This window comes from Micromys minutus, assembly GCF_963924665.1.
Source record: "Micromys minutus genome assembly, chromosome: 3".
Lineage (NCBI taxonomy): Eukaryota > Metazoa > Chordata > Mammalia > Rodentia > Muridae > Micromys > Micromys minutus.
In genome coordinates this window covers 26,442,025-26,458,394 of record NC_137972.1, presented here as the reverse complement: position 1 = coordinate 26,458,394, position 16,370 = coordinate 26,442,025, and the positions used below count along the sequence as shown (strand labels likewise).

The window sequence follows — 16,370 nt, the reverse complement described above, 5'->3', positions numbered from 1 at the left end:
GATGGCTCAGTGGTAAAAGTACCTGCCAACCCAAAGTTCCATCCCTGGAACCCATAATGAAAGAACAGAACTGCCCTGAAAGCTGCCCTCTGAAGGCCATAAATGCACTGAAGCACAAATGCTCCTATACATTTGTAGAGGTCAGGAGACAACTTTCAGGATTCCATTTTCTCCTTCCACTATGAAGTCCCTGGAAATCAGGTTAACAAACTCGGTGGCAAGCAGTGTTACTTGCTGAGCATCTCACAAACCTTCAATGCTTCTTCAACTTACTTATTTTTATTATTATAATATATAATATACATACATATCTTTGTGAGGAATGTTCATAGATAACCTCAAATGACAACATAAAATGACACTATATAATCACAGCCAATATTTATGGACAAAGTTTGAGCTACTTGTTTGAGGTAGAGTCTCACTCTGTAGCACAGGCTGGACTCTTAACCCACTGCAATCTTCCAGCCTCAGCCTCACAAGTGCTGGGAATTACAGGGATTAGCCACCACACCTGGCTAAAGTAGGATTTCTTTATACTGTCTGTATAAATATAACAATTAACATAGAATTTACCCAAGGCAACAAGAATCACATAGTAGAACAATAAATGCAGGCAACCTAGGGGGATTTTTGTTGTTGTTTTGGAAGTTTTGTTTTGTTTTGTTGTTTTTGGAGAGTTTTGACCAGGCAAGCCTTAAACTCAGGTCTGTCTACCTGTCTCTGTAGCTGGAATTAAAGGTGTGTGACACCACTGCCCTGCTGGCAACCTAGTTTTTAATTTTATTCATTAGAAAATTTAGCCTCTTCAAACCAAAACTGTAATCATACTAAGCCTCACCTCTTTCTTTTGTTATTTTGTCTTTTTTTTCCAGAGCGGAGGACCGAATCCAGGGCCTCTAGCTTGCTAGGCAAGTGCTCTCTACCACTGAGCTAAATCCCCAACCCCGCCTCATCTCTCTCTCTCTCTCTCTCTCTCTCTCTCTCTCTCTCTCTCTTTCTCTTTTTTCTTTCTTCCTTCCTTCCTTTTCTTTTGACTTTTCAAGATGGCTTCTCTCTGTGTACCAAAACTGTCCTGGAACTCATCTCTGTAGATCAGACTCGAATTCGCAAGAGAGATACACCTCTGCTGGAACTAAAGGTGTGTACTACCACCACTCAGTGCATATATTTCTAAAAGACCAGACGACTCTCATGTTTAAAAAAGTATCAATTAAAATTCAAGTTACTGAAAATATATTAATATAAAGAATAATAAGGCTGAATATGGTATCATACATTGTTTTTTAAGACTTATTTATTTATTATATACAAGTACACTGTAGCTGTCTTAAGACACACCAGAAAAGGGCACCAGATCTTATTACAGATGGTTTGTGAGCCACCATGTGGTTGCTGGGATTTGAACTCAGGGCCTACTGGATGATCAGTCAATGCTCCCAACCGCTGAGCCATCTCTCCAGCCCAAGATATACCTTTAATCCCAACACACTGGTGGATCTGTTTGTTCAGGACAACCAGGGTTATCACAGAGAACTTTGTTTCAAAAACAAAACCAAACAAAAGCAAAAACAAAAAACAAAACACCAAAAAAACCTTGGCATACCAAAAATCTAAATTGTAGTGATTATTATTTCAAGTTATTTTCAGAAATTATCTCATTTGTTTTGCCATCAGTTTTATAAAAAACATTGGTTCTCAACTTTCTTAACACTACAACCCTTTAATGTAGTTCCTCTTGTTGTGGTGACCCCCCCCAACCATAAAATTATTTTCGTTGCTACTTCATAACTGTAATTTTGCTACTGCTATTAATTAGGATGTAAATATGATATTGAGAACCACTGATCTAAAAGGAAAAAAAATGTTAAGCTAACAGAAATCTCAAATAACAACAGGATAAATTCTGAATACAGAAGCTCAGTTGTGGTTGAATATCAAGTACCAAAGGATGAATTAGGGTAAATTTCACATGATTAGGATCTTGCACTTCAATTTTTAATGTGAACAAATAAAATCAGTCACCAGGTAACATTATATTATCACTTGTCTTTTATACAATAAAATCTCCAAGTTCTTAGACTAAAAATAATTATGTTAGTTTGGGTTAGAATAAAAGGTAAAGGAAAAAAAAAACAACAAATTTAAATTGAGACTGTGAAAGAACAATTTTTAAAAGTCAACTAAATACAATTCTCAACAACAGTTATTTTCTACAGCATTAAATATGTATTTTATGGTTTGTTTTATTTAGAACAGTGTATCTGTAATTCTGTAGCCAAGCTAATCCTAAACTTGTATTAGATTTTACTATTTCAGCCTCCTAAAAACTACATTGCTGGAATTCAAATCCAGGCTCTACTAAATGATTGCTGTAGGATTACAAGTTTGCACCACCATATCAAGTTAACATACATCTTAAACCCAATCTTACCTAGCCAAAATCATAGTGTTTCTAATTGTTTCGAGTTTGAGACCAGCCTAGGCTACACAGTGAGCTCTAGGTCAGCCTGGGGGTACAAAGTAAGCCCTAATCTCAAAATTAAAAACCCAAACAATCAAATGGAAGATTCAGTTCAATAGGTTATTTTAAAGCTGGCAAAGGAATAAATTATGGTTTGAGTCATAGGACTACATCTCATTTCTACAGCACTGCTAATTGAAAGATTAATATCCTATACTACATATCCTATATACAGGCATAGTGTTACACACCTTTCATCCCAGCACTTGGGAGGCAGAGGCAGATAGATTTCTGAGTTCAAGCCAGGTTGATCTACAGTTCAACTTCCAGGACAGCAAGTGCTACACAGAGAATCCTATCTCAAAAAGGGGAAAAAAAAAGAAAAAGAAAAAGAAAACTCATGTACTTAGGAACTCAAAGCTCATAGCTTGGTAAAAGAGAGTTTAAGATATAGACACTAAATAGACTGGAGCGTAAACAAAATTATAACTTTTACTTCTCCTTTTAGGTAGAGCTGAAAAATCTCATCAATATATAGAGCATCCAGGAAACTCACTATTTAGAGACAACCTATGAGAAAAATGTCAGAAATAAGTAAATTACTAGGTCTGTGTTTGATTTCTTAAAGTAAATTATACTGTTTCCTAATAAGCATGCTCCAACCAACTATCCCAGCCTCCAGAAGAGTAAACTCTACAGAATACCCTAGGAACATTTTTCCATCAGCACAGCTGACCAAAATAAAGTGATTTTGCCTAATAGGTCCTGATAAAGAATTCTTTTTTATTAATTATTTTATAAAATATTATTACAGCTCACAAAATTTGTTACATAATAATATATAATGAATATATGACTTTTTTTTCTTTTTCTTTTTTTTTCTAAGAAGGACTGAGGCTTTTACATTTTAGCCTTCCTTCTTTTTGAGCTTCATAAGGTCTGTTAGTTGTTTCTTGGGTATTCAGAGCTTTCTGGGGCTAGTATCCAATTATCAGTGACTTCATAGCATGTGTATTCTTTTGTGACTGGGTTACCTCACTCAGGATGATATTCTCTAGTTCCATTTGCCTAGTAGTAATTTTGTAAAGTCATTGTTTCTAATAGCTGAGTAGTACTCCATTGTGTAGATAAAAGAATTCTTGTTTTAGGAGTTCTCAGTTATTACTTAAGACTGTGGTATTAAAATATTACCTATTTATTATTGAGAACAGATGCTTGTTTTGGTAGATAGCTACACATACTGTGACTCTAAAAATAACCTAACATTAGGAAGTTTGATTTGTACACCCCACTCATTTATCCTACAAAGTCTAGATTCCCATATGAAGTGATTAAAAATTAGACATTTATTAGAGGACTTTAGAAGTCTGACAGCCACTTCTACTCAAAATTAGCATCACTTCACTTGAAATTATTAATTAGCTATCTACCTAGACTACAAATACAGTTTGGATTTTTGTTTGTTGTTTTGGTTTTGGTTGGTTTTTGGTTTCTCTGTGTAGTCCTGGATTTCCTGGCAACTCACTATGTAGATCAAACTGGCTTCAAATTCAAAAGATCAGCCTGCATCTGCCTCCCAAGTGCTGGAACTAAAAGGTGTGCACTATGACAGCCTGGCCTTTCTAAAAAAAATTTTAAATTCTTTATTCTTCAGAATGTTAACATATATACTATCAAATATATCCAACATCATTTCTCCCCTCCAAGTCCCTTTATATGGCCCCCAACACATATCCCTCAACGCTTTGACTCTAAAAATAGCCTACTAAATCCATTTTGTTGTTCCATGGGTTTGGGACTATGCATGAGAAAACTATCAGCAGTTGGGAACATCATCATTAAAAGATAATGATTCTCCCTCTCAGAGAAGTTACCAACTGCCAAAAACTCCTTAAAATGGGATAGGCCCTGAAGAGCATATCTATGCCAGAAGTTGGCTGGCAAGTTTTATGATGGCAATCACAGCTGTTTCCTTTACCTTTTGTGATACTGAGGATTGAACCCAGAAATTTGTGGATATTAAACAAATATTCTAACAATGAACTAAAGTACTCTACCACTGAACTACATCCCCAGCTCTCTTCTCTTTCTGAGTTACAGTTTTGAGTTACAGTCTCACTAAGTTGTCCAGGCTGACCTAAAACTTACTCTGTATCCTAGACAGGCCTTGAACATATGATCTTACTGTTTCAGCCTCCTTGAATAGCTAAATTATAGGCCTCTACTACCAGGCCTAACTTGTAATCACCTTTAATACCTTCCAAATTACTGGATTATAATCATTTTAATGTTTGTTCTTTTTTAGCCAAAGCTAAATTACTTAGTGCCCTATGATTTTTCAGGTCCTTATTTAACAAACTAGTAGGTGGGGGAAAGAGCCTGATTTCATTCAATTTTGCATCTATTTATCTATTTATGGAGGTACACATGTGCCACAGCAAGAGTGCAGGGGTCAGAACAACTTTCACAAGTTGGTTCTCTCCTTCTACATTGTGGATGCTAGAGATTAAACTATTGGACATCAGGCTTAGTGGCAGGGGTCCTTACCTAATGAGCCATTTCCTAAGGTCCTTCTAGTTTAATACATGCAAAAATTTAAAGCCAGGCATGGTAGTACATACCTAAAATCACACTGTTAGGGAGATAAAAGCAGAAGTTCACGTCTATCCTGGACAGATCAGATTTTTAACTTAATAGAACACAGTACTATTCATCCAGATTTGGTTCTACTATTCATCCAGATTTGGTTCAGTCCCTAGTAAAAGGGAAGAAATGTGCAATTCAATGCCAAAGGGGTATTTTTTCCCCTTTCCAAAGCTTTTCTTATCCTTAGGTTTGACCTTTAATTTAGATCCAAATATTTTGATCAAAACCAAAATAATACAAAACAAAACCCAAAAATACTGCCTGACTAACTGTCATTAGGTGATCTTATACTAGGAGTCCCATTTGTTTATTTGTAATATGGAAGAGAACTTTTTTTAAGTCAAAAAATTTTTTTCAGCCTGGTTAAAGGTATGAAAAGTTCTAAAAACCATGGCTTCATTCTATAAACTAAGATTCATTTCATTCTGCTCCCAAATGGTGACTTTGATTAAAAATAAGTCAATGTAAGATTTTTCATTAGTGTGATCACACCCACATCTATATAAAGAACTAAGTCGAAAGCCTTCAATACCAGCACTCAGAAGGCAGAGGCTAGTCCAACAATCTCAAGAAACAAAAAAACAAAAATGAGAGAGGACTAAGTCCAAAAACTTAATACATCCAAGGAGCTTTAAAGTTATCATTGTGAATTGTTAGTTCTAAGACAGTAAATTATCAGTCTGTGAAAACAAGCATACTACATTCTGAGAAGTCCTTTTAAAAATGGAATATCTGACTGCTATGGATATAGTTCTGTTATAGAGTTTGCCATAATGCAAAGGTCCTCAGTTCAATCCTCAGAACAAGCAAAACAAAAGTAATAATAAAAATAAAAAGTAGAAGCACACATTTATAAATGAAGTGTAATTGAAGAATTGAATTCCTGGATCAGTAATAAATCCTCGGTTTAAAAAAAAAAAAAGAATTGTCTTCTTGTAAATCAGTTACATCTAAATTATTATGACTGACCAGTGTAGGAAATAGAGGCATATTTTGACAAGTTTACCAAAGAAACAAAAAAGGTAAGTTAGTTTGTGTGGCTCAAGCCTGTAATACCAACACTCCAGAGACTAAGGCAGAAGAAGCAAGAATTCAAGGCCGGCTTGGAGTACACAATGACCTCCAGGACAGCCTTACTCTATAGAGTTGGAAAAAAAAAAAAAAAAAAGCCGCACCTCAAAAAACAAAATAAATAAACCTACGAAAAGTAATTTTTAAAAAGACCTGTCACATTTCCAACTCTAATCCACTATAAAATTAACAAGGTGTTGTTTTACTTCATATTGTACTTAGAAGTTCCATTTTTTAAGTGTTAATTCAAGGAACTATGTTCCTGAAGAACTTACCAGTTTCAAGTTTACTTCTACATACTGTTAACTTTCACATTTTTAAAATAAAAACAAAACGAACACTCATTTGCAATAAAGAAAATTACAAGCATATAGGGGAATAGAGGGAAAGCTTAATCTGCTACCTTGCACTGAACAATCATGTGCTGATAATTGTTGAAGCAGAGTAATTGCTAACTACATTCCTCTCACCTACACTAGACATTTAGAAGCAAATTCCAAACATTATTTCTTTCACATTTCATGTGGCTTTGGATCATTTGGAACCAAGTTGTTTGTTTATTATTGGGTAATTCAAATTCTGAGATTATTTTAGTTATTTTCTAATCCTATTTCAAGTTTGGTCCCTTTTCTTGACAAGAACTCAGTAACAGCAACTTTCATCTCTGATGTAGCTGAAATTCTGCTTCCATCACTAATACATGCTCATTTCTGGATTTGAACAAAAGTTAACAAACCAATATTTACACAGATGCTTTATAATATTTCTTTGTTGCTGTAAGTCAAGCAAATAGTAGTCCAAACTAGTCTATTTAAGTCTAGAATATACCTGCACTTTATTTATAACCTGAAAATTTCCCTGACATAAAAAAAAAGGAAAAATGAAAGCACTATAATCCTTCAGACTTTTGGGAAGTTTCATTTAAAAATCTTTTATATCCCTGGCATAGTGGCATGAACTTATAATCCTAGTACTCTGGAGGTTGAGGCAGAGGGATCAACAAGTTCAGGACAGTCTGAGTTATACTTGAGGACATTGTCACAATAATCTTTTATAACAATATTACAACAATGATGGTATCACAACTTTCAAAGTACTTATACAATTTTTCATGGACTTTTACTATTCACTATGGACTGAATAGGATGAAGGCAGACACTCTAATGAACAGTGAGTGTCAGATCACAGCTAGCCACATAAAGCACTGATAGGTGCTATAATGGTAGGTGCATACTGTACCATCCTACTCTGAAAGCACTTATCCTGGAATGGAAAGAGAAGAGAGTTGGGGGGATCAGGGACAGGGTGGTTCTTATGATGTTTTAAGACAGTGACTCACTATGCAACCCAGACTAGCCTTGAACTTGAGGTTCTCCTGCCTCAGCCTCTATAGTAGGAATTTTCAGGCATGCCCTGTCACACCTAGAAAGCATTTGTTTTATTATCTACTACATGTCTACGCTGCCATCAAGAAAGCTGTTCCTTAGAGTCTTGGCTAACAATCCGATCTCAGAGATGGAAATGCACAAGGCAGTTCATTATTGCAGAGACTTACATGAAACTTTAGTGCACAAAGGGGAAAAGGTTTGATATTTACTTAAAGCACAAAATTTTCCCAAAGGCAGAGGATATATATAGCTCAGTGGGAAAGCACTTGTCCAGGCCCCACTTGTTCAATCCCCAGCACAAGGAGGGGAAACCCTTTTCCAATAATTCTGTGTCCTGCCTGACATTAAACACACAAGTTTGTAAAAATGACTTTTTACCCCGTTTGATAACAATCCCTCCTGACACCAATAGTTCCTATCTTTTCCAAACACCTGACTACAGGCTCCACAATCTCCCAATTTCAACCTCTTCGGAGGTGGCCTTCCCCGCCCTCTCAGAGTCACAGACTTACAAGTAAAGAATGAACTCGACAAACTGGCTTAACCGAGTCAATTTTGGGATCCAAACGACAGAATAAGAAGAAAGGAGGTGGGGCATTACCTGCAATTCACACCAGGCGACTTCCACTGTGGTTTCGGTGTCCAGACCTTTGTAGACCGTCTTAAAGGAGCCTCTCCCGATTTCGATGTCAAATTTGAGAAAACGACCATCGTTGGACATTCCCACTGCCTTGGTCTCCAGCTCTTCGATATCATCCTGTTGCTGGTTCCTTTCCTCCTGCGGCTCTTTGGCACTGGCGCCACCGCTGCCACTTCCACTTCTGGACGGCGGTGGCTCCTCTTTGCTCCCCACGAGGCTGGGCTGAGACACCGGGCGGTCTTTGCTGGTACTGCTGGGGACAGTCGTGGTGGCCGAGCCTACAACGGCTTGTTCCCCAGGGGAGGTAGCAGCCAAGGGTTGCTGAGACACCTGGGAAGCAACGGTGGCGGTCAAAGTTTCCTCTCTGTGAGGCTCCGGTGGAGCACTCTGAGGCACCACAGCGGATGCACTAGGTTGGGGGATAGAGAGAGGGAGGCCCGGCAGCTCCAACGCGGTGGCATTGGAGTCGCAGATGACGCTTCGGCGGAAGAATCGGTGCTCCGTGGGGGTGGTAGTGGCGGCCGCCCCACGACTGTCCTTATCCATAGTGTGCCGGCGGCGCCGGTATTCCTCCGTCCTGCCAATTCCCGAGTCGGTGACCGTGGCCCCCAGTTTCTCGCCCACTGAAGAATCGGAGCTTGAGCCATTCTTAGGGACTGGCGCCGGAGGCGAAAGGAAGCCCGAAGTGCCGCTCTGCTTCTCGGCGGCGCCGTCAGACATGGTTGGTCCGGTGGAGTGAAGAATGCGGGCTCGGATTTATGAATGGAAAGGGTAAAGGGTGGCCCGGAGAAGCCACCAAGAAGTGCTGGGCAGCGCTCCTACGGCGGGCTCGGAGCCACCGGACGACTCCCACTCAGCACTGACAAGACGCCCCGAGGGCGACGCGGGACACTGAGTCCGGCTGCGGCGGCTGCTGCTGCTGGCACCGAAGCTGCTGCGGCTCACGGGGCGGGCTCGTCGGCAGGCGAGGAGGGAGCGGAGCCACGGGGGTTAGCGCCGCACAGTCCGCATCCATCCTGCAGCGAGCGGAGGCCGGTAGGGCTGTGGCAGCAGAAGCGCCGCAGTCATGAGGAGCAGGGCGCGGAACTGGCTCCCAAGCGAGCGGATGCGACGAAAGTGAAGACGGCTAAGCTCCCGCGGCTGCCGCCGCCGCCCGCCGAGCACGGCGGGATAGGCCCTGAGGGCGGAGGCACTGCGCGCGAGGGACGAGCCCCGACGCCGGGCGGTGGCAGCCCGGGGCACAGGAGTGGGAGGGGCCGCGCAGGGGAAGGAGGGCCGCGGCCCGGGTTCCCGGTCTCTCGGCAGCCGCCTCAGGCAGCACGCGCCCCGGAGAGGGGACCAGTCTCAGACGGCGCCCATCACTAGATGCTGAGGGCCGAAGCCTCGAAGCCTCGAAGCCTGAGGAGCGGCCCCCCCCGTCCCCGAGGCCTCCCCGCCCGCCCCGGGCCTGGCGAACCTCTTCCCCTCTCTGGCCGGCGCCGGGGGCAGAGGAGGGAGGGAACTGAGGGGAGGGGAGGGCCGCTCACCGCGGGGCCCGGGCTCCGCTACTTCTCTGGCCAGGAGGAGAGGAGACCGAAAGAACTGGGAGGAGGGGGAAAGGGAGAGAAAAGAGCAGTCACCACACTAGGCGCCTTCTGTCAGCGAAGAAGAGAGTACGGAATGGCCGAGCAGAAGAAGCGCGTCCGCCCGGGAAACTCTCCGCTTTAAATGGCGCCGATGTCTGAAGCCTCCACACAGCCCGCTTGGACCCCGCCCCCCGCCGCCCGGGGCGGCCCCGCCCACGTCGCGCTCGGGGGCTCTCGCGCAGGCGTTCAGAGCTCGCGGTAGGATGGAATTTGTAGTTTCAGAGTGAAAACCGTGAAATGGACAGGAGAGAAACATGCCTACTACTTCCGTGATGCCCTGCGATTGCTCTAGCCTGGTGCCTCCTGGGAATTGTAGTTTCTTTTTTGAAAACTGCCCCTTCTGAAAGCCTGATGGGAGCGTCATCGTGGGTCCCTCAATTCCATTCCAAACTCAGTGCTCCCTATCAAAATCATTATTTAGGAATCAATCGCAAAAGGAGAGAAAAAAGAAAGGAGAGAATGAGAGTCTTCCGTCACCTTCTGCTTAGATAGCTCATAGAACTGCCATGCAATGAAAACTGATCTGTTGTTCGTCTTTAATGGAGAGCCTCCTTAGAGTTGAGTGACTAGGGGTGTAGGAGTGGAGAAGAAGGTAAAGCTGGATAACCAAAGTCTGAGTTCGAAGACTCCCGGGAAACTTTGGGAAGAGGACATATAAGATCATTGTTAATTAGATGGGTTAGGGAAGACAAACTATATTCTATCCTTCTCTTCACAACTAAAGCCACATGCTCGTCTCCAGTTTCCAAACAAGTACTTTGGCTGCAAAGATAGGTTGCCTACTAAATAAAACCCAGGATCAGAGCGAACCTCTTTGCTTTGCCAGAAACTTAACGGGAACCGGAGGTGTGGGGGGCGGGGAAAGGCTGGCGACAAGCATGGGAGGAGGTCGAGTTCGAAGATAGTCTACATCTTTGATCTTTGATTACAAACTTGAGAGGACATAGTTGACTTTCTCCTCTATATTTGAGTAAATTTTATTTTTCCTTTTGTTTTGTTATACCCTGCCTCAGTGGCTCAGTAAAACACCCCCTTTCTTTAGCATATGTATACATATGTAATTTATACCAAGTCGCGGAACTCAGGAAACCTAGATCTGTACAGTTTACCGTAATGGAATTCTTCTCTTCAAAATATCCCTAGTGCTTCCTGGACCATCTTTGCTACTACCTAAGATTGTAGTTGTGATGAGCACCAGGGGGCACCAGACAGAGGAGGGAAACCAAATTTATGAGCCAGATGGCAGTTACAAGTCTTAACCCAACCGGTGAGAGCGGGAAGCGCTTAAACGTAACGCAACCGCACCCGAGCGTGAATACGCTGCAGCCTCAGCCCGGGACTGGAATGAGGTCTGGAGCGCGTCTTCTTAGTCCAAGACCCTAGGAGAGGAGCAGTGATTTGGAAGCAGCTAAACGGATGACTAGTTGACTCGGTGTAACTAGATAAACTCCAAATAGAGAAGTCTTGCTATATAATTAATATTAACTTATCAAAAACGTTTTTTAAAAAGTTAGCACAATTCCCAGCCCCTCCCCCTTTTTTCTGAAAGCTACCATATAAGTTTTAGAGTTTGTTTGAAGCCTGTGGTTGTTAAATTTCAAATAGAAGGCAGGTTGTGAACATTTTAAAATACAAGTGCAGACGGGACAGAAGGAATCCTGAAATATTAGAGTCCTGCTGTTTTTAGAAAATCAGTAGTTTGCTATATTAATGGTAAGTCTGTTTTAGTAAATTTAATTAGTGGTTTATCTCCAGTCATAAATCTAATGTCAGCAAGTGAAGAAGTAACTGTGAAGAGCATTTTTCTTGTACTTCTTGAAGCTGTTGGTTATAATTTTCTCAATTGTTGCTTTACCAGAAAAAAACTTTATAACACAAAGAAACTGAATTATTCCGTGGTGAATTTTTAGAAGGCCAGTAAATCGCAATGTTTATTTTTTGTTTCTATAAAAATAAATTAGGATATTTCTGTATGGGTGGTTATAAAACAGTTTTATCATTGTTGCTTATTCATTTACTAAGCCCTGAAACTTGGTCACATGGCAATAGGCACAACTTCCTTAATATAGAAAATATAACCATGACCTGTCAACATGTCATTTCAAGCAGGAATATCTAGTCATTGTAAATAACCTAATAATCATTAACTTTAAAACCATACTTATCCACATGACAACTTTTCCTTCTTAGCTTCACTATGAAAACAGACATCATTTTGAGTATAACTGCTGTGTACTTAAGGTTACACTTAAAGGCTAAACTATAGCATGGATATTTACTTCACTGACTTACTTGTTTCTCTCTATAATGCTTACCCACCCAAACTGTTATTCATGGCTATAATTTCTGATAGGACTTTTCTCTGGCATTTCAGTTCTCAAGTTCTCTCCCGTCCACACAAACCGAAACCAGCAAGTGGCTAAGCAGAAGTGTGTGGAAGGGCTTAGTGTACAAGAATAAACTTGGTATGAACATTTGACACACCAGCATTTAGGCAGCTAAGAATGCAAATCTGTTTTTCTTTCTCACCATGTTTGTTTTCCCTTCCATTCTTGTTCAGTCTGTTGATTCATGCTCCTATCTCCTTCCCATCCACGTATTTATTATGATGACACAATCACTTGCCATTGATAACTTACAGGCAATAAAAGTCAGTGACAGCTCTAATGTAGACAGTGGCTGAAATGAGCTTAACATGTACCTGATTTAGAGTATGGCACAGGTCATGGTAGCTTCCTGAATGTGACTCATGGAGAGCCTCTTTCCCTTTTCTTTCTCTCCTTTCCCATGTTCCTTTGACTTTCCTGTGAATAATTAATTGATTAATTAATAAGTCTATTGATTATTAACTAATGCTTTATTGATGTGCATCTACATCAAATTATGATGTAGTCTTTTTTCCTTTTTTTCCTATTGGATAGTCTCTGCATTTACATTTTAAATGTTATCCACTCTCCCCCTACTCCCCTCCCCCCACCCTCTCCACTTGCTTCCGTGAAGGTTCTCCCTCTTCCACTCCAGCACCTTGACATTCCCCTACACTGGTAAAACAAGCCTTCACTGGACCAAAGGCCTCTCCTCCCACTGATGCCAGACAATGCCATCCTCTGCTACATATGTAACTGGAGCCATGGGTCTCTCCATGTGTGCTCAATGGTTGGCGTTTTAGTCCCTGGGAATTCTGGAGGGTTTGGTTGGTTGATAATGTTCTTCTGTGAATAATTTTTGTCTCATTTCTGTCATTTGCAACTCTGCTTGGCCTTATTTTTAAACTGTGGCCGGTGTTTACTGGTTTACAAAAGCTCACTATGCACAAGTTTAATGCTGGATAGTATGGATATCAACTTCAAGGATGGATGTCACTCAAGAAACCCTTTGACTTTTTTATCTAGAAATAATCTTTTCTTCCCTCAAATTTCATTATCCATTATTTTTACCTCTGTGTCATAGATCACCTTCTAAATTGCATTGTTTTTATTTATGTACATATGCTATATCTTCAGTCACTTTTTTCTCTATGAACAAGCATACACCATTGATCAGTTACTTACATGTCAAAATCTTTACACAAACAGGTCTATTTGAACTCCACAACTACTTCCTAGGAAGTAAGCTTTTTAATCTTCACTTTATGAGCAAACCCTAAGGAGTAAAAAGATGAATATGGGGAGATAGCTCAGAGGTTAAGAGCATTGATTGCTCTTCTAATAGACCCCAGTTTGATTCCCAGCACTCACATGGTGACTCCCCCAACTGTCTGTAACTCCAGCACCAGGGTCCCTGATGCCCTCTTCTGACATCTATGAGCACAAAGTGTGCAGGGGGATATGCAGACAGGCAAAATATTCATACACATAAAGTGAAATAAAATAAAACAAATGTGTTGTCTAAACAGGAGCCTCAATTCAGACTCAGCTAATTTGCTCTCAGTTTGTGTCCTGCCATTCTCTGTAATGCTTTCTGTACATTGCTGGCACTAAAGACCCTCTTTAATTAATTAGTGGATCAATTAATCAATGAAACAAGGCTGTTGAGTAGTTGTTCATAGAACATGCCAATTTTAGAAACTTCTTCTGACCCACACATAGCATTAGGGTAGCTAAGGGTGTAAAGCATTGAAGAATAAAACCAATCGGGTGATCATTACTACTACAAAATTCTACCAATATGAACACTGGCAACATTAGAATTCACCAAAGACACCGCTTCACATGCCCAAGTACACTAAGCTGATTTAACTTCTGTAGAAGAGGAGTTTACACAACTCAAGGAGCTCAATTGTGGGCTGGGAATGTAGCTCAGGAACGGAATGCATGCTGCCACGCATATGGCCTTCCTGTGTCAGATCCCTAGTACAGCGAGAGCACACACATACAGATTAAATAAAGAAACTATGTGACTCTCCGAATAAGCTCTGGTGTTTCGTGTGTTCAGAAAGAAAAAAAAAAAAAAAAAAAAAACAGCAAGTTTTATATACCTTTGGTTATTGTGAAATTTAAGAAGCTAATGTGATATACAGGAGGTCGTGGTATATAGAAGAAACTCCATCCCACTAGGAGCGAGAATTTCCCTTGTTCCTATTTTGCAACTAAGCTGAGTTAACAGACAAAGCCATGAGGAGAGCTGAATGAGTGACAGCTGAGAGATATTAGTCAAATTCCACAGGATTAGGTTGTTGTGAATCAGAGGTGTCAAGTCCCCTCTCAGAGTTCCCAAAGGCAGCTTTTAGTCCTGCAGGAGTATCTAGTTAGGAGGCAAATTGAGAAGCTTAGAGGAAGGAGGAAAGAGGAAGTGGTTACTCCTTGCAGAGGGTGAAATTGGTTCATAGGACCCCTTTACTGTAACGGTGGCTACTTTGTTTGTCAGGCTTGGGTCAGCTCAAGGGCTTTAAAAATCTGCAGATCTCCCTGGGTCTGCACTTGACAGAGGAAAGGAAGGCTTAATCACAGGCACCTGCCAGTTTGCTCCTGCAACTTAATGCAACCAATGCAGGAAATGTCCACGCTCATCCCAGAAACCACACACTCTCCTGCCTCTGTGGTGTGTGCACTTCAGTCTGGAAAGGGGGCAAACAGGCCCTCGTTTCTCCTAAGCAGTAGAAAAAGCCAGCCTCGACAAACCTTGAAGTTTGTCCTAAGAATCTGAATGGTTACTTAAGAGAGATTTCAACAGTATACATCTTAGGTAAGCTTCCCCAGAAAGAGACCTGTAAGTTGATTGATATTCATGCAAGGCTGATTGGTTCCTAGGTTTTTGTTTGTTTGGTTTGGTTTTGATTGTGAAGATTGTTTGGGTTGGTTTGGTTTTTGGGTTTTTGTTTGTTTGTTTGTTTGTTTGTTTGTTTTTGTTTTTTTCAGATAGGGTCTCTCTATTATGTAGCCCTAGCTGTCCTACAACTGGCTCTGTAGACAAGGCTAACTTTGAATTCACAGAGATCTACCTGCCTCTGTCTCCAAAGTGTGGGGGATTAAAGCCAAGAGGCTAGTTCTTAGTGTTTTAATGGGAGTTCAGAATGACTGCTACCACCATGGGGAATAAGAGAAGCAAACAGAGAGATACAGTTGCCTGCCCTGCTGTTGTAATAGAAGCATGTGCTGAGCATCTGAAAAGGGTACAAAGTTACCCCGAAGGAGGCCAAGTATCTACCTTTATATCGTGGATTGCTAGGATGCTGGCTGTCCTGCCAGAGATGGGTATAACCTCTTGACTCCTTTGCTAAATCATTCCTGGAGAGAAACTTGATGCCAGGCAGTGTTAAGAGCTTCAAGAATTCCTTAGTACAGACTGCTGTTCAGCTATTAGTCATAGTCTAAGCTGAAAAAAAAATTAAGAAGAAATTTTGGTATATTGATTTCTAGAAAGCAATACTGGGAAGCAGGAGAGAGGCTACCATCTCATTTAATCAGCAATTTCACTGCAGTGGTGTGGGCAGAACAAGGGCTAGATGACCCTCAGAAGGGAAGATAGTTTGGGTAGTTGGTGGTAGAAAGATCAGTTCTCTCTGTAGACAGCAGGAACATTTTTCTTGTATTACACAAGCACAAATACTACCCAACTTGATTTAATTCCACAGGGTCTAAAGTACTTACAGTTTGTCAATTCCTTGAAAGAAAAGCTGAGAAGACTTTCTCAGACCTTGACAAAACAAAAACCCCAAACAATGTACCCCTCCCCACCAGTGAATCCTTCTATGGCTAACTGCACATATGTGTGTATACACATTTATATATACATATGTATACACACACATATATACATATGTATACACACATATATGTGCTATATATAAAGGATAGCGTTCAGTAGCACAGAATATGTTAGCTCTGGATCCAATCCTCAGCACCAACTACTAAATAATTAATTAGACAAAGCAACATGAAATAAAGTAAAATTAAGTATCTGATTTCTCCCTTGGTTTTGAACCCTGGAATGAAGGTTCTCAAGATTTACTCTTTCTCATCTCCCCTACAGCTAGGAACGGTATTCAAACATTAACACTTAGGCCAACACTGACACCAACTAAAATGGGCACAGGG

General features: G+C 41.0%; 1 protein-coding gene across 12 annotated transcripts in view; it reads right to left on the bottom strand.

Moving 5' to 3' along the window:
* WNK1 (WNK lysine deficient protein kinase 1) overlaps positions 1-9,583 on the bottom strand; it is a 111,897-nt gene extending 102,314 nt beyond the window's left edge. For all 12 annotated transcript variants that reach the window (XM_080914514.1, XM_080914519.1, XM_080914520.1 and 9 more), the window contains exon 1: positions 8,171-9,583. In XM_080914514.1, coding sequence (XP_080770640.1) covers positions 8,171-8,929 — 759 coding nt within the window. In that variant the 5' untranslated portion in view covers positions 8,930-9,583. The remainder of the gene's footprint in view (positions 1-8,170) is intronic.
* Positions 9,584-16,370: the final 6,787 nt, after the last annotated feature.